This window comes from Agelaius tricolor, unplaced genomic scaffold, assembly GCF_023055355.1.
Source record: "Agelaius tricolor isolate 1412-34295 unplaced genomic scaffold, bAgeTri1.0.p SCAF_6, whole genome shotgun sequence".
In the NCBI taxonomy this organism is placed as follows: domain Eukaryota; kingdom Metazoa; phylum Chordata; class Aves; order Passeriformes; family Icteridae; genus Agelaius; species Agelaius tricolor.
Genome location: NW_027269266.1, coordinates 5,556,618 through 5,574,537, shown reverse-complemented (window position 1 = coordinate 5,574,537; position 17,920 = coordinate 5,556,618). Strand labels below are relative to the sequence as shown.

General features: G+C 37.7%; 1 protein-coding gene across 2 annotated transcripts in view; it reads left to right on the top strand.

Annotated features, from left to right (window-relative positions):
- Positions 1 to 17,697, top strand: part of PAXIP1 (PAX interacting protein 1) — a 31,740-nt gene extending 14,043 nt beyond the window's left edge. The window contains exons 7-21 of one of the 2 annotated variants that reach the window (XM_071428578.1): positions 1,811 to 2,405; positions 3,229 to 3,323; positions 4,275 to 4,370; positions 4,696 to 4,833; positions 6,139 to 6,260; positions 7,202 to 7,386; positions 7,522 to 7,565; positions 9,928 to 9,995; positions 10,370 to 10,472; positions 12,612 to 12,780; positions 14,310 to 14,410; positions 15,565 to 15,699; positions 15,783 to 15,858; positions 16,379 to 16,443; positions 16,923 to 17,697. In XM_071428578.1, coding sequence (XP_071284679.1) covers positions 1,811 to 2,405; positions 3,229 to 3,323; positions 4,275 to 4,370; positions 4,696 to 4,833; positions 6,139 to 6,260; positions 7,202 to 7,386; positions 7,522 to 7,565; positions 9,928 to 9,995; positions 10,370 to 10,472; positions 12,612 to 12,780; positions 14,310 to 14,410; positions 15,565 to 15,699; positions 15,783 to 15,858; positions 16,379 to 16,443; positions 16,923 to 16,934 — 2,004 coding nt within the window. In that variant the 3' untranslated portion in view covers positions 16,935 to 17,697. Of the gene's footprint in view, positions 1 to 1,684; positions 2,406 to 3,228; positions 3,324 to 4,274; positions 4,371 to 4,695; positions 4,834 to 6,138; positions 6,261 to 7,201; positions 7,387 to 7,521; positions 7,566 to 9,927; positions 9,996 to 10,369; positions 10,473 to 12,611; positions 12,781 to 14,309; positions 14,411 to 15,564; positions 15,700 to 15,782; positions 15,859 to 16,378; positions 16,444 to 16,922 lie in introns of both variants that reach the window. The other variant, XM_071428577.1, reaches the window with a different exon arrangement.
- Positions 17,698 to 17,920: the final 223 nt, after the last annotated feature.

Below are 17,920 nucleotides of genomic sequence, written 5' to 3'. Positions count from 1 at the left end.
CAGGGCACTGGTGCTTGTGTGCTTTGGCTTGTCTCTGTTCACCCAAAGTCTGCTGGAGATGTGTGAGGGCTGTACCAAGCACCCTCTGAGGCTGCTGGGCCAGCTCCAGCATGTGCAGAAAGGCTCTGCATCTTAGAATTGTGAATCTGCTTCCTGGAGGGAGGAATACCTGTTCTGCCTTTCCATCTTATAACTTCTCTTTTATTTCTGCCCTGAATGATGAGTGCAAGTCTTAGGGAACATTATTGGAAAGTTAGTGTTTGGTTTGAATCTCAGATTTCTGCCAAGTAGCAAAATCTGTCATAAATCAGGTGTTTACAGATACATAGTTAATTTCTGAATATAGCCATAGAATGCTTTTGAAGGTTTTAGCCATTTATTTTGAAATGCATGTCTTGAAGCTTTTGTAATCTTGGCTTTTGCTACTTGTGGAGAGAAGCTCCTCACACCGGGCCATGGAAACATTTTTTGTGTGTGTTACTTTTAGTTATTGAATGTTTCTTCTGTGGTGCTGCCGAGACATGAGCGATGGGTGATGCATTGATAATCATGGCTGCACATGTGTGCAATACCAACCACATCAGCATTGTTGAGATGACACCTGAGATGTTTTGATGTGCATTGTGAAAACACTTGAGCCACCTCTGATGGAGAGTTGATGGATGGCTGAGAGGATGCAGTAATTGGCTTTGTGCTCTGGTGATGGGCTTTGATTCCTCTCTTGCACACACACGTCGCTGAAGGTGACGCTGTGTGTGCTGAAGTAGTGAGGGTGAAGGAAACAAGCTTTGCAGGATTCATCAAAGCTGATTTCATGTTTAAAAGACTTCATGAATGGCAAGTCTAGAATTTCCTATTGCTCCTTCTCATTTGAAATAGGTAGTTTATATTAAAATATTTTGATAAATATGTAAAACGTATCCTAATCTATTAGAACTTTGCTTAATTTTCCCTTTTCTGATGCATAAAAATTCACTGCCTAACTTGTTTCTGCTTAGTGTGAAATGATTTTTCTCTTAACAGTGGGTTATGCATTTAAAAATAAAATTAAATTCTAGATTGCTTCAGCACTCTATAAACCTAAAATCTAGCATTCTTAAGTAGGGAGGTTAGGTTGTTTTGGGTTTTTTCCCCAAGTAACCCTTAGTGCTCAGCAGATCAATGTTTCTTTGTTTTTTGGTATTGAGATTAAAAACCAAGCTATTATTCCTGAATTGGTTCAAAACAGCACTAATTAATGAAGGTTTCAAACAGCACTAATTAATGGAGGTATCATTAGCAATTTTTAAGTGAAAGTAGGACTATGGAACTAAGCTCTGAATTTAATGGGCCAGCGGGATTTTAAAATTAATATTGCAGTTGATCAATGTAATTATTAATATAGTGTTAATAGTCATAATGCTGTTGGAAAAATTATTAATAATACAGGGATGGGCTTTAATCTTAAATTTAACTAAAATGTGCATTGCTGTTTATTAGGAGTCCCATGCAGCTCCACGTTTCTCTTTGTGTAAGTCCTGTAGTTTCATTTTGCTATTAGGCAGTTAAAGATTTTGTTTAGCTCACAAGGTATTTAGGTGTAGGGTTCTTTTCTTTTAGGAATTGTATTTTCCCAGTAGTTCTTTAAATATTTTTAAAACCGAATGACAACCAAAAGGTCACAAAAATAATCTTTGTTTTCTAGATATTACAATCACTTTCAGCACCTACAAAAAGTTTAGAACAACAAGTAAATCATAGCCAACAGGGACATCCAAATGTGGTGCTGTTTAGTCAAGTGAAACTAACACCAGAGACACATTTATTGCAGCAGTCACATCAAGCACAGCAGCAACAGCACCATCCTCTTTTACACCTTCAACCTCAGCAACTTATGCAGCTCCAGCAGCAGCAGCAGCAGCCACCCCAGATCTCCCAGCAGTCTTTCCAACAGCAGCAGCCTCACCAGTTTCCCCAGCAGCAGCAGCAGCAGCAAGTCCATCAGCAGCACCAGTTCTCCCAGCAGCAGCTCCAGTTCCCGCAGCAGCCGCTCCACGCGCAGCAGCAGCTGCACCGCCCTCCGCAGCCGCTCCAGTTCCAGCAGCAGCATGTGCTGCAACAGCAGCTGCAACAGCTGCAGCAGCAGCAGCAACAGCTGCAACAGCTGCAGCAGCAGAACCTGCAACAGCAACAGCTGCAACAGCAACAGCTGCAACATCAGCAGCAGCAACTGCAGCAGCAGCACTTACAGCGACTGCACCAGCAGCACCAGCAGCAGCAAATGCAGAATCAGGCAGCGCAGCACTTAGCTCAGACACCTCAAGCACTACAGCTTCCAGTTGCAGCCCAGCAGCCACAACACCACCAGCAGCAACAGCAGCAACTGCAGCAGCAGCCGCTTTTTGGGCACGATCCAGCAGTGGAGAGTTAGTAATTATTGCCTTCTGATCCTGGGAAAAAGTAGCTAATGACATGAAGTGGGGTAGAAAATCAAAAAGTAATGCCGTGTTTACAGGATGGGATTGTAAGAAATGCCACTCCTGGCTCAGAACTGTTTTTTCTGATTTTTAGGCAAATATTTATATTACTTATAATATTATAATTATAATATTATTATAATATTATACTAATACTTACAATATTCTTTTATTCAAATAATAGCTAATGATGATCCAGCAATCTGAAAAGCATGAGAGTGCTGAGAACGTTCTCTTTCCAAATATACAGTTGATACCACAGGCACACAACCTGTACTTTCAGACCAGTGTTAGTAAATGCATAGCACAGTTGTTTAAAAACTTTTTTTTCCTTTGGAAGAGGGGGAGGGGGAAACTTCCAAACAGCTACAATTTCAGAAATACCAGTAAATTATTGAAGATTCAGTTTCAGAAAGTTGTCACACCTTGCTTTGAATTAGAGTAGAACTGAAAGCTTTTTGATTGTTTTGGCTGTTCATGGCTGATCTCTGTAAAAGAGGAAGTATTCTTATGTTTTCTTTCTGGTGACCCTTTAGCCCCTCTTCATCCAGGAAAAAAAATCTACTCTTAACAAAATCAAACTCTGGGTTGAGCTGAGCCTTAAAGGCTTTCAGCTTTGGCATTTTGGATCCTACTTTTTCCAAGGAAGTACACTAAAGAGGTTTATAACCTGGTAATAGGAGGAGGTTGGTGTAGTGAATGTATTTTGAGATAAACTCTTCAGACTTTTAAGTATTTAATTGTTTGTTCTTTATGTGCCAAACTGTTTCAGTTCCAGAAGAGTATTTCCTACTGGGCTGTGTCTTTGCAATTGCTGATTACCCAGAGCAGATGTCTGACAAACAGCTGCTAGCGACCTGGAAACGGGTAAGATTGTGCATAATATAATATAACATAATGTCATAGTCCCTAAATTCTAAAAGAAAACATTGGAAGTACTTCAGCACTGTTCACTCTTCTTTAGGCATCCTTTTGTGTAATTCTTCTGTTACAAACTAAAAAAGAATTATTCAACTGCTGCTGACCAGAAAAAGTAATAAAGATACTTTAGGTGTGCAGCCTGGTTGAATTAAGTCTTCAATCAGAACATGGTCTAAATAAGTTGCAGCCTTAACTATTTCCCACTTATTTATGCTTTAATCAGGCAGCTGTAGTACAGCAAATGTAATATAGCATCGCTGTCTAGCTTTAACTTGATTGTATAAAACCATTCTTTTTTGCATATAATTTTGGCATTTAGTAGCCTGTGAGGTATCCACCTGAGTGAATAAGATGGAAGAATAGAGTGTTTCTATTTTTTTGCCAACTTCTATTTTTCAGAAAAATCTGATTGTATCCTTTCCTAAATAAGAGGACTTTGATGTTCTTCAGAAACCTCTGATGGATTTTATAGTTGAATTTTCCCTACAATTTTGCATAATCAAGTAAGCTGTTGACATTTTTAACAGCACTTGTGTTTATTGCTGAGATAGAATTGAATAGTTCATGAAAAATTGTTTAATAGTTATACTACAAAAAATAAAAAACATGAGAAGGTTTATTTTTGTTTATATATCTTTATTTTGTTTATTTTTTTCCATTTCTTCTAAAAAATAGACTTTTTGTTCAGTGAAAAGCCGCATATTTAATTTTCTTTTTTGTTTTCAAAATTGTTCTAAAGCTAGATAACAAACCTAGTTTTGGGGGGTAACTCTTCAGTGAAGTGGTGCTAATGGTGGCAGTGTCCTAAAGGGTGGACTTTCATTTCAGACTTTTTGTTTCTTAATGTAATGTAAAAATAGTTATATCCTAGAAGTTGTGCACTTGCTCTCTTACCAGATCATCCAAGCACACGGTGGGACAGTGGACCCAACCCTCACGAGCAGATGCACTCACCTTCTCTGTGAAAGCCAAGTCAGTAACATGTATGCTCAGGTGAGCCAGCTGGGAACCTGCTGGGTGCATGCTTTCATTTTAGCACTGGAAAGGAAGGCCTTTGCACTGTGTGCTTCAGGCTCAGACAGCAAATTTCAAGTTTCTCATTGTTTTTTGTTATGATTTGTGGTTTTTTTGGGGTACAAACTTTCATAGTGCATGTAGTAGACTTGTTCCAGAGAGCACTAAGGAAGATGCTGTGAGAAAGAGAGGAGTCTAAAATGTAGAGAAAACAATTAAAATCTAAGTTTTGATTTGTTGAAAAAGTATAAAGAAATAAACATGTATTTTGGGTTTTAAAAGCTGTTTGTGCCTGTATTCCTAGGCTTTAAGAGAAAGGAAGAGATGTATTACAGCACACTGGCTGAATGCAATCTTGAAGAAGAAGAAGATGGTCCCACCTCATCGAGCCCTTCATTTTCCAGTGGCATTTCCACCAGGAGGAAAGCCATGCTCTCAACATGTAAGAAGGAAAAGCTTACTTTGAAAGAATGCTTGCTTCATTGCTTGCTTCATTCCATGAGCAGTATTAAAACAGAGCTAGAAAGTGCTTTACACATTTTTTTTTGCCTTGGAATAAAAGCTTCTGTTAATCCTAAGGTGCTGTGTTGATGTGGTGCTGCTGCCAGGTGTTTGTCAGTGCTTTGCAAGTCTCCCTGAGTTCAGAGTGGTGAGGAGTAACACCTGCCTTTGTGAGTTACTCTCAGACACTGAGGGGCAAAGATTGACTTACAGCAAGGTTGCAGTAATCCAGGCTGCACGGTTTATAGCAGCAGAGCAGCAGCACATCGAACAGCATGTGCTTCCTTACCATAACCCAGGATTTGGAGAGGATTTTTGAGAGTTTTTCTTAGTCTGTGCTTAGCAAATACCTAAAAAGGAAGCCTGTGCTGCTGATCAGAGGATAGGAGGTCACAGTTTCATTGCCTGTGCAATGAGGAGCTGTGAAAGTGGAATTTTGTGGAATTGGAAAACTCCAGTTCATTGAGAGGCATCTTGGAATGTACTATGCAGTATAAACCAAGGTGCCAAAGTATGTCTTGGCACTGGATTTCTTTGTGCTGGATGCAGACATATGGGATGATGGCCTTGCTAATAGCCTGTCCTGACTGACATAAAAAAACCCCACACATTTGGGAAAATCAGAGTATAACAACATGTGTGTCTACTCAGTGGTGAGTAGTAAATGTAATATGCAATGTAATAAACGCAGTTTGAAACAGAAGTACTGTTGCCTTTCCCTAATGAAAAGGTGAGAATGGCAAAAACAAAAACCTGTCAGGATTAAAGATAATAATGGAAGATGTTGAATTACAGTTCACCACCTATGATCAGCTGGCACAGTTTATTTGGCTTCATTGCAGAGTAAAGCACAATTTTCAGATTTTTAGAGTAGAGCAAGTAAGTGTAAGCATTTTTTTGTGTGTGCCTCTGTAAATAGTAGTAGAAGGAAGATGGCAGACATGTAAAAAAAAATTAGCTCTGAGCTCTTCCATAATAATGCTGTGGTCTCTGTAAATAAGAAAAAGCTGACCAGAAGAATGAAAATTATTCTCCCTGAATCAGAAGCCTGAAGTGTTTATGTATAAACAAATCACTTTTTAATTGTACTGTTTGTATCCTACAAACCATGCTTTGAGTGCTTTATACACCATGCTGTGCATTTCATTGTAATGTAAAAAGTTAGTCATGGAAACATATTTTTCATGGCAGTGTTTTGTAAGTGCCATCAATGTTCAGTTCCTTCAAACTGTCTTTCTGCCTGCAGATAATCTCTGTGACAGGATTTGTTGACAGTGACAGAGATGACCTCAAGCTCATGGCCTACCTAGCAGGTGCCAAATACACGGGCTACCTGTGTCGCAGCAATACAGTTCTCATCTGTAAAGAGTAAGTGCTGCACTCCACAGTCCCTGCTTTACAGTCCTTGCTTCTCAGCAGCCTCTTCCCAGGCAGTGCCTCTCTGAACATGTGAGGTGTCACTGACATATTTTATGAAAATCCTTTCACTAGGATTTTTCTCCTGAGAAGCCTCAGAAAAGAAATGTAAACAATAACTGTCTGATGGCTGTGGAATGTGGTCTGGAGATGGTTTACCAACAGATGTACCTTTGATTGGTTGCATGTGAATTGTTTTTAATTAATGGCCAATGACAGCCATTTGTGTTGGACTCTCTGAGTCTGTCACGAGATTTTATTATTCATTCCTTTCTAGCTTTCTGATGTCTCCTTTCTTTAGTACAGTTTTAATATATCATTTTCTTTTAATATAATATATATCATAAAATAATAAATCAGCCTTCTGAAACATGGAGTCAAGAATCTCATCTCTTCTCTCCTCCTGGGTACCCTCAAACACCACCACAGTGAGGTGCTACATGTGGCTTGTTATAAGATTGTTAATTGTAATCAGTTCTGCAGTTTGATAACAATAAACTTAGTGGTGTTGTTTCTTGAACTAAATTACAGCACATATTAAGTGATAAATTTGGCCTCTGAACACAGGCAAACCAGAAGTAATTTCTAACTTTCCTGTTTTATAATATTGCTAAGTGATGCTCTTAGATCATCCATAAATAAAATACCTCTTTTTAATAATTGGAGGAGGGAAAATTTAAATCCAGGTCTAAAGTTTCCATTTGCAGCAAAAGTTCTCTTCTGACTGGCTTGTTCTGACAAGTAAAACAAAAGCATTTTTTGGAGTATCTCCTATCACAGTTAAAACAAAGAATAGACCAATAAAAACCACTGATATTTTAGGTTTATTATTAAAAATTGCTATATTTTGTATTTGCAATACAAATTCTCTTTCTCCTTGTCTGCCCACCAAGGGCCAGCGGGCTGAAGTACGAGAAGGCCAAGGAGTGGCGGATCCCGTGCGTGAACGCGCAGTGGCTCTGTGACATCCTGCTGGGCAACTTCGAGGCGCTGCGGCAGATCCAGCACAGCCGCTACACCGTCTTCAACCTCCAGGACCCGCTCTCCCCCAGCCAGCACCTGGTGCTCAACCTGCTGGGTGAGAGTCACAAAACCCTCTGTTCTGCAGCATTTTTATGTGCCTGTTCATCAGCAGGAACATGTTTCCTCTGGTATAAATAACTTGGCACTTTGGTGACTTGGTGTCATTTTTGTTCTCTTCTCCATTCCCTAGATGCTTGGAGAGTCCCATTAAAGGTGTCACCAGAACTTCTAATGGTACGTTGAATTATTGTATAAATACAGCTGTTTTGATAAGATCACTCCTTGCCTGTGCTTCTTGCTAATGTTCTATTTTATTTTGGGGAATCTGAGAAATAATCTTTTTGCAGAATTAAGGAATTTTAGTAGGATATACAAAATTTAGTTACTGTTGACACACCTTAGGCTAGATATTTCACTCTTCAGTTTCTACATCAGACCTTAGTACTTCTTAAATCAGTGCCTAACACTATGTAGATGAGACCACATAAGGGTTTTTAAGACAGAACACCCAAAATCAGTAAGAAGTTTGTTAGAATATTGACTGAATTTTTAGTATGATACATAATGTAAGTTAAGGGTGCTGCTACTTCATATCATCTCCCTGATATATACTAAGAACTAAAACCATGGGCATATATACCATGTATTTTAATATTTAAAAATATGCCATACATGCTAAAAAGTGTAGTTGATAACCCTGAAACATCAATGGGAATGAACAATGAAAAATTGTACATTGAAAAACATACAAGAGAACTAAATTTTTGTCATGAATGGTATTTGCTGTGAACTGTGCAAAATGTAAGTTTTCTGCATATTAAGCTGCAGTTTCCCTGTTAGCTCTTACACTTATCTCATGTTTTTGTATTGTAAATTTTCTTCCCATTTCAGATTTATACTTGATAATTTTTCACAGTATGTCTTGATGTAGGTAAATTTGTACTACATGTGATTCTCAGTTAACATTTTATATTGCACAAAAACGTTTTGCCTCACCTCTTGTGTTTGGATCACTTGTATCTCAGTCACTTTTAGACTCTTCAGAAAAGAAGAGTCTAAAACTCTCAAAATGTAATTTGCAGCAATGTTTTAAATGGGGATTCTGGGCACTGTGGCTTGAATACCTTTCAGCTCTAGCAATAGGCACTGCTGTTTTCCTGACCCTAAGTTTGAAACATTCTTCTTAGAGACCCTTGTGGATTTGTTTCATGGGCCTGTAGGAAACTCTCATTTAGAAAACTAAATGCTTTTAAAAATTCATGGTCTTCATATTTTCCTGAAGATGGAAAACATTCTGTTATAAAAGAAAAAAGTCCTTGAGAAGATTCAGTGAGCATTATTAAGATTTAAAATAGCTTTTAACTAACTCAGTTTTGGTTTTCTCACCACCACCCTTTGCATCCACTTAGCAGTTGAGCTCATCTTAAAACTGGATACATTTTTTGTGTGCATTAGTCACACCAGGTTTTTGTCCAAGTTTTGTCTTATGTAGCAAATGGAGACCTCAGGGGTTGGGTGGGTAATTTAATACCTTCCCTTCTGTATTTATATGGGGACCCTTCTGGCCCATGTGAGGTGGGAGTTTTGTGATTTATATTGAAAAGAGCTTCTGGAGACAATATCATCCAGCTGCCCTCTGGGTGCCCACAGAGGAGTATGGTTTGGTAATAGAAAATGCTGGGTATGTGGAATTGTCAGGGAGTTCACTCCTTCACAGGAGGCATTTCTATTTGTCTTGGGGTTTGGGGTCCTCTTCTGAGGACAGCTGTCTTGTCAGATGCTGTTGCTGCCATCTACCTCTTGCATTTTCATAGTTGAAATGTCTATCAAAATGTGAATATGTGCACTTTTCTTTCCAGCTGCTCATGCTGTGGGCTGACTAGCATAAAAATGCCTGGCCTGAGAGCAGGGAACAAACCCCTGTGGCTTGTTCCTCCCAAAGGAACATTCTCACAGCAAGGCTGGTACATTGCTGCCTGTCTTTCTGGTCATGTGCCTCTTAGCATTCTTCATGAAATTTCAGGTATTGAAGGTTAAAAGAAATAGATGTCACACACTCCTCCACCTGGGAGCTCTGGTTTCAAGTTACTCAGACCAAGGAGAGCCTAAAAAGCTACATTTGATCACCCCTAGGCACATGCTCTGGAGGCTGATCTGGTGGTGGGGAGGTGGCACTTCCTATCCAGTTCTGTTTATGTAGTTAGGAAACTTGAGTTTAAAACAGAATTATTTTCTGGGATATTACCGTTCCATTAAATTTAGCACCAGGAAGAATATTGTAGTCTTCATGTGCTTAACAAATGGACAGGCTTTTCAGTCTCTTTCTCATTTAAATCATTGGCTTTTCCATTGATAATTAGCAGTGTTATTTAAAGGAAAAAAGTCCCACAATATTTTATTTAGTGTGCGCTTTCAGGGTTGCCCACATTTGTGGAGAAGCTTTGGCTGAATCTCAGCTTTGCCGTTGGGCTCATTGTGTCAGTAGTAGGTGCCCCACGTATTCAGCATGGTGTAATTTTCATTTGTGAGTAATTCAGGATAGAAGTCATTTTCCCTGTTAAATGCAGATCTAAACATGGAACTGGTGTGATTTCAGGGTGTGAGGTTGCCTTTGAAACCAAAGCAGAATGAAGCCAGTCTTCAGCCGTCTTCCAAAAGAGCAAGGTAAGAACAGTGAGCAGTCAATGCCTGTTTATTGATTGTTCCTCAGAAGGGTCAGCTGCACATCAGCCTGCACCATCCTGTGCCCTGCTCAGTGAAATAACTCTCAGTGGCCTTTGGATTTGCCAGTTCCTCAGCTGGCAGGAATAAAACAATAATTTAAGAGAGTGAAGTTGTGGGAGTGCAGAAAGAGGAGAATATGTAGTGTTTTCTGTATGGTGGGGTTTTTTTCAGAAAAAGTTGTGCCTAATTCTCAGTCATCTGGGTGAGTCCATTGGTGAAACTTGCAAAAGTGTGCATGTCTAATTTCAAAATGACAGTTCTGCAGAGCCTTGGGCCCAAATGCCACATTCTGCTGTATTTCCCATATTCTGTAGGATTGAAGACCTGCCGCCACCTACTAAGAAACTCACCCCTGAGCTGACACCAATGGTGCTCTTCACAGGATTTGAACCTATGCAAGTGCAACAGTACATTAAGGTGACTTTCAGGCTTATCTCTTGTGAACTACATTGAAACAATGGATGTTGAATTTTTGCTAAGACTTGATAAGCATGTACCTAGTGGATAAAAACCAGTACTTACCAGCCGACGTTAGGGTAGGTTTATGTGAAATGATTTTTATTTGGTAGCTGTTCTCCTTTAGTTAACTACTTTACACTACTGTGCTACTTGCTTTTTCTTTCTGTAGGACTGCTTTAAAAGGCAAGAAAGCCCTTTCCACATTTGTTTTTAAATAGAAAATTTCATGACCAAATTTAGGTGAGAAAAAGAGTGATAGTTGTACTGGATAAGACCCAGGATTCTTCTAGTGGGGTTGCTGTCTGTAGTACCAAATGCTTCAAAGACAGCTGATGGCAAAGCTGATGGCAGGTGTGGGGTATGTTCCTGTGGAGGTTTTGTTCTGTTCCTTAATAAAGCTCTGCTAAAACTTAAATGTATATTATTTATAACATTCAGATAATAAGAAGTAACTAAGGCCTAGTTTGAGTTACTATGTTTCTTAGAAATACACACTTTGATGTCCTCAAAAATATAAAATATTTTCTTTATTACACCTATACTTGTTTTTAAAGTGGTTCAGCTTCAGAGGTCTTTTTTCCCTTGCAGTGTGTGCATTTGAAGCTTGATACTGAATATTTTAGGACATAAAATGTTTTTCAATGTATCCCATAAAGTTCCAGTATCAACTTCTTGTTTCTGTCCTGTTGGTTCCAGGTTAATTATATTAGACAATCTGTTTTGGTAACAGCTATGGCTCACATGGCTCACAAATTAAAAAAAATCAACTTCAGCCTCAAAGCTTGTGAAGTTGAATGTAAACCTGTCAGCACTGATGCTATCAAAACTCTGCAGAGTCTGTATACTTAAATGGGGCTGGGTACTCCTCATCTTACTGAGATGGAGGAGTAATCTTTGTACGTGTATGGCCAAAGGGTCCCTTCCACATGACAGTGGAAATCTTGCCAGGTCTGCATTCATGGATGTGAGTGCTTGAGGTGAACATAGAAAAGCAGCCTTTGCCTTTCAGAGTGCAATGTCCTGTTCACAGGGTGTTTATTACCAGGAAGGAAGTAAATACTGGAGAGGTTCAGTGTCATTAAATAATACTTTCATGGGTCATCTTTATGCAACCCATCAGAGCATGGTAAAATAGAGCTAAAAGCACTGTCCCTGTCTGTCCTGTGTGCTCATCATTATCAGAGCAGTGGAGTGCACAGAGACCTCTTAGGCCTTCTAACCTAACTAACCCTCAAGCCTTCTTGCTTTGGGACTCCTAATCATTCATGCAATAAAAACCCTAGTCTGTTAAATATTTATACTTAGAGATATTGGTGTGGGTTTTATTTATTTGTGCAAACTGATTGTCTTAATCAGAAATCCAGGGTGCATGGTTACTAAAGCTGTCCAAATATTTTTTCATCCTTGAAATTTTTATGAGGGGAGCACTCTTTATCTCTAACACCTGTGGTAATCTGATGTGCCTCACCAGCTCATTCATTGTGTCACTCATTCCTTCAGATAATGACTGGCTTAATTGATAAGGTAGCAACTGTGAGGAGCTAGTTTGAGTTTGGTGCCTTTACCATGGAAAAGGGAATAGTTGCTCAGTATTATCAGAAATGCATGTGGAATATGTGTTTTTCATGAGATGCTTTTCTCTTTAAAGAAAAGCCTAGCAAAATTTAAGTTTGCTGTAGCTACAGTGTGTACTACACCTTCCCTAGAAGAGAGCAGAATTATTATATATTCTTACTGTTGCTTACTTTAAATTTAATATCCTGTTTCACTGAAAAAAAAAATTAATTTGTGTCTTACAGTTAGTTCTTTGCTTTAAAAAAACACAACCCAAAATCAAAAAACTGCAGAAGTGGGAAATTGTTTTCAATCTTGACAGGTGATATTTATGTCTGGAAATACCTGGATATTCAGTGGCTGTAAATTCTGTCTAAATTAATCAGCTTGAGTAAAGGAATCACTAACACTAAATAATCTACATTTACAATTTCATTAGGAGCTTAGTTTTATTTGATGTGATGATCTAATATTTAGTTTCCTTTTTCCCCTCTATTTTTTAACAACTATTCCATTCTGGTTTGTGTTTTGTACAATTTTCAGAAACTGTATATCCTTGGAGGTGAAGTAGCAGACTCTGCCCAGAAGTGCACCCATCTCATTGCCAGTAAAGTGACTCGAACTGTCAAGTTCCTGACAGCAATTTCTGTAGTCAAGCACATAGTAACTCCAGAGTGGTTAGAAGAGTGTTTCAAATGCCAGAAATTTGTTGGTAAGTTAAATTAGTGTCAATTCCTACAGTAAAATAAATGTTGATTGACATATTTAAATACATTTTGTTGTTTTGTCTTCTGACTTCAGTGTTTTTTACATTTTTCTAAGGAGTTCAGCTTTTGAAAGGAGAAATTTTAATTCTACAGCAAGTCCGATTGTCATCATTCACACCTCTTGAAGAATAATTTGCAAAGTTTTTTAAATAATGATATTAGCAGCTAGTTTGTATTCCACTTCAGTTAGAAGGTTGTCTTAGTATGGTTAAGCAAAGCTGTCACAAGAGTTATGTGATTTTTTTTTTTAATCAGGTTCTCTTTCAGCAGAATATTTTGTTTCATTTAGTTTTCATTTGTTTTAATACAGTTTTTTCCCCTTAAATGAAAGAAAAACACACTTAAAAAGTTAGTGTTGGGGTGATTAAATGGCTGGATATTGTTAAGTATTGCATTTCTTTCTTGGGTAGCCGTTTTGTAGATTTTTACTCATGGCTGCATTATTTTTTAATTCACCCTTCCTGAAAGGGTGATTATTTGGTTTATGATTGTTTTGTGCATATATAATTGTAAGAAGAAAATGGCTGGCTAATCACTGTAAAGACTTGAATCTATGGATCATTAACTAATAAACCAGCAAACATTTTTAGAAATCTCAGGAAGGCAATTTGCTTATTTCAGCATCAGTGAACTGAGAAACTGATTAATTTGAAAACTCTTAAAGATGAAGAAAATCAGGGGATTTAGGATGACTGTTATGATCTAGTACTTGAAGTACTTTACTTATTTACTGAAATTAGGTTGATTTATAGCTAATGGGCTGGTTTCAGTTTTGTACCTGCTGTAATGATGGAAAATATGGCAATTGTTTACAAAAATTGTCCTGTTTGTCCCTTGGAAGAAAGAGTATTAACACTGTCTCTAGCAAGTTGTCAGAATTGTCCTTGGACAGACCAATTTGTTCTCTGTATAATTTTTTTGTTTTAGTTTTTAGACTTAGGGATTTTGGATTAAATTTGATTTAGAAATGTGTTTGACATAGCTTTAGTGGAAAGATAAAAGACTGAAGTTCCATCCCTAATAAAAGAAGAAAAATTGGGTAAATTGCAGGACAAATAAAACAGATGGAAAGTTCTTTCTGTTAAGGCTGTTTGAGGACTGGAAGAGAGTTTCTGGCCTCCCATAAGTGGTCACAGTAATTTGAGTTTAAACTTGATCCTTGCTTGATCATTCTCCTTTGCAGAAAATCAAAAAATAAAAATTTGCAAGTACCTCCAATAAGTTAGAAAAAGGGACTTGATAGGACAGTGATTGTTGTTAGGTATGCAAGTGTAAAACACAGTTTAATTCTCCAAGTATTTGGGTGTCATCTTTGTGAAAAGCCTGATGAAGAGGGATGTTTTAATCATGTTAAATTCTAGTAGGTGTCTGCCATTCAGAGCCACTTTGCCACCAGGATGTTCTGCTCAGATTCCATCCTGGGCCATGGGATGTCTGTGTTTTGTGTCCCACATCATCAGTCTTTCTTTTTCAGATGAGCAGAACTTTGTGCTCAGAGATGCTGAAGCTGAGGTGCTTTTCTGCTTTAGTTTAGAGGAGTCTCTAAAGAGAGCACAGGTAGCTCCACTGTTCAAGGTATGCAGTTTACCACAGCATTTAAATACTTGGGAGTTTTTCAACCTGATTTTTTCAGCATTGGGACCACAGGTTTTATAGCTGAAAGCAGTAGGGCAGGCTGGCATATAACAGGAAACATTTGTTTTAATTTTTGGTTTTGACCTTATGCCTGTTTTCTGCCTAAGCATTGGGGTGGATGTAAACCCTCTGAATGCCTGGATCCTGTAGATGTTAACCATTCTCAGTATATTTGCTCCCTTCCAAAATTTAGAACATTGCTCTATTACTTGCAAAAAGCCATTTATGGGAGGGACTTTCTTTTCTTTGTTTTCTCTTTTCTTTTTTACACCAGCCTTGTAGCCAGAGCACTTGCCCATAAAAATGGGAGTGTGAGAGTGAGTTTGCCCTTCAGCCTCAGGGAGTTCTAGTGTGAATCTCCTTGGAGGCTGCATTTCCACCAGGCTGTTTGCTAGGATGGTGGGAGATGTTTTTGTGCCTCTGGTTAAAATTACATTACAATGCAGAGAGGTATCTGGAGATCTGAGTTGCTAAAGATTCTTCAGCCTAACTGAATTACACCTGTTTATGGAGGTGAACCACCTAAAACAGGTATTTTTTCTACCTGTAATGAAGAGGAATTTATGTCTTCTATTATGTCTAAATGCTACATTTTGCTCTCAGTTTTGCAGATTAAATAGCAAGGTGTTTTCTGGTTTTTATTCCTGGCTGATAAACAGAGATAATCTACTTTGTGATTTGGTCACCTATCTCAGTCAAGTAGTAGAATAATTTTTGTCAGGAAGTAATAAATTGGGTGTTAATTAAAAGGTAAATGTTCTTTTATAACACTTGAGATGTCCCTGTGCTCAAAGAAGTGAGGAGCATTGTTCTTATGTGTCTTACCAAGCTGCAGTTGTTACTTTGCAGGTGTGGAAATAGACACACCTGAACTATTCAAATTCATCAAAATTGTACATTTACCCCTCCAGGGGAAACATCAGCAGTAATTAAGGACAACTCATCAACTGATGAATCTGTGTCCATAAGCCCAACCCCAGCTTACAAAGCCTGCCCTGTTGTATAAAAGTCTGACATGACATTAAAACTTCATGTGTTACAGAAATCAAATAGCATAATAATGCTTTTTCTTGTTCTTCCTTTTCTCTCTTTAGGGAAAATATTTTTACATTACACCTGGAATTTGTCCCAGTCTTTCCACCATGAAAGCCATTGTGGAGTGTGCAGGAGGAAAAGTATTATCCAAACAACCTTCCTTTCGAAAACTCATGGAGCATAAGCAGAACAAAGTGTGTTGAGTGTTGCTTTCCAAAATTTATTTATAATGCCTTACCATGTTCTTCTGAGCTAACCATTACTTTCTTTCCTTTAGAGTTTGCCAGAGATAATCTTGATTTCCTGTGAAAATGACCTTCATTTATGTCGAGAATATTTCGCACGAGGCATAGGTAGGTATAAGTGTTTTTTGTGATTGAACAGTATAACTGTTACTTGGATTTTTTTTTCTATTTCCCAGTTGTTATTATTGCTACTATTGTTATACAGATATAGAGATCTTTTGAAGCTTTCAGGTAGTAATAGAGGAATACATGGACTGTCCTGCAAACCATGGAGAAGTCCAAGCCAGCTGTTAGCTGGATATATCTAATAGTTATTTTATAGGCAGATCACCATAAATTTTTGAATTTAGCAACAACTGAAACATCAGTGTGTTACCAGCATTATTCTCATCCTAATTCAAAGCACAGGACTGTACCAGCTACTAAGAAGAAAATTAACTGAAACCAGGGCACCATCTCAGTATTCATCTTGTGAGTTAGGGGTTTTCACTTCAGTTATTTTCACTTTAGTGTAGAGCCCCAAGAAATGCTGTATTTAGTAACAGTGCCAGGTGCAGTGTCAGGTGTGAGACACCTGCAGAATGAGGCAGAATTTCTGTGTGAACTGTATGAATTTTGATATTTCCAGATGTCCACAATGCTGAGTTTGTCCTGACTGGAGTGCTTACTCAAACACTGGATTATGAATCATATCCTTTTTGTGTAAAGACATTCTGCTGCTTAGGGGAGAATGGTTTACTAAAAGTTTTTTCTTAATTAGGAATAATTAATTGTATTTTTTTAGGATATGTTATGCTTACTTGGTAGGAGGGTAGTTTAACACCCAGGAAAGTAGCTTAAATTCAACATGGAATTGACTTTTGATGGGGAATACTTCAAAGGAGAAGGAAGGCAGGGTAGTCACAAAGGAGTAGTAAGTATTAGTAAATAGTAAAATAAATTAGTAAATAGTAGAATATTAGGCAATGGGAAAAGAACTTGCCACTAAGGGAAATATTTGGCACAAGGTACTTTCAGATGAGGAAAACAGCTTTTTCTGAAGATTATAGACCCTGTTTGATAAATGCAGTGGAGGGACCAGTAAGGCCTCTGTGTCTTTATGCATTTTTTAAATAGAATTTGTATTTTGCTGTCATTTCTTACAATTGTTCTTCCTTAACATGCTTACATATAAATTTACTTGATGGATAGTAAAATGCCTTACTGCTCCAGAATCCTTGGAGCATTATATCTAGCTGTTCAGCCATTGTACAAAGCAACTAGAACTTCCTGTGGATGCTGTTTTCCAGCTGTTTTCCTAGGGATGATGAGCAGTTTAAAGCAGGAAAGCAAAAATAAACTGCATCTTTTTTAGGATGTGTAATTTTATTATGCTGAAACATAATTTACTATGTTTTGTATTATACTACCATTTTAAAAGAGCCCACTTTAGGTATCATGATGAGCCCATTTTTTAGCATTTTAAAATAAATTATGGTACTTCAGCCAAAAGTGTAATTTGGATGTAAAAATAAAAGGGCTTGTTATCTATTAAATTATGGATGTCGAAGATGAAAATGTTTTGTACTTTATTTTTATTTCTTATACTCTATTTTCTTTTATATTGATATTTTGCCCACATTTGAAATAAATGTACTTTTAAATGTTTTACTCTATATTTTAGTGGTCGTTCATTTTTTTGAATACTGTGCAACAATGGCACTCTGGTAAGAGTAAATTACTCAAATCTTTTTCCAAGCAATGTGAAATTATTTTAAGCTTATTTTACCAGGTATGTTTTAATATATGAATCCCAGTGTTTAAAGGGAAATAATTGTAAATCTATATATGTGTTTTTACTGAAGCAGAGAAGCAGCTTGAAGGAGAAACTATAACCCTGCATATTCCACTGTTGTGATAACCTTTTGTTTGTATAGTAAGTTTTACTAAATAAATATTAAAAAACCAGTCTCCTGAATCTATATTCAGTGGTATTTCCTAAAACACACACAGTTCTAATAATCTGATTTGACCTTTTTTATCAGTTTAGATTCCAGTAGATGAAAAAGTGATCCTAAAAGCATTTTTTTGCTTTCTGATCATCCAGGCAATTCAGCTCTGATGCTGTATAGACAAGTGAGTATCTGCACTCCCCCATAAGGAAATTACTGATTTCAAATCTCTTTTGTGT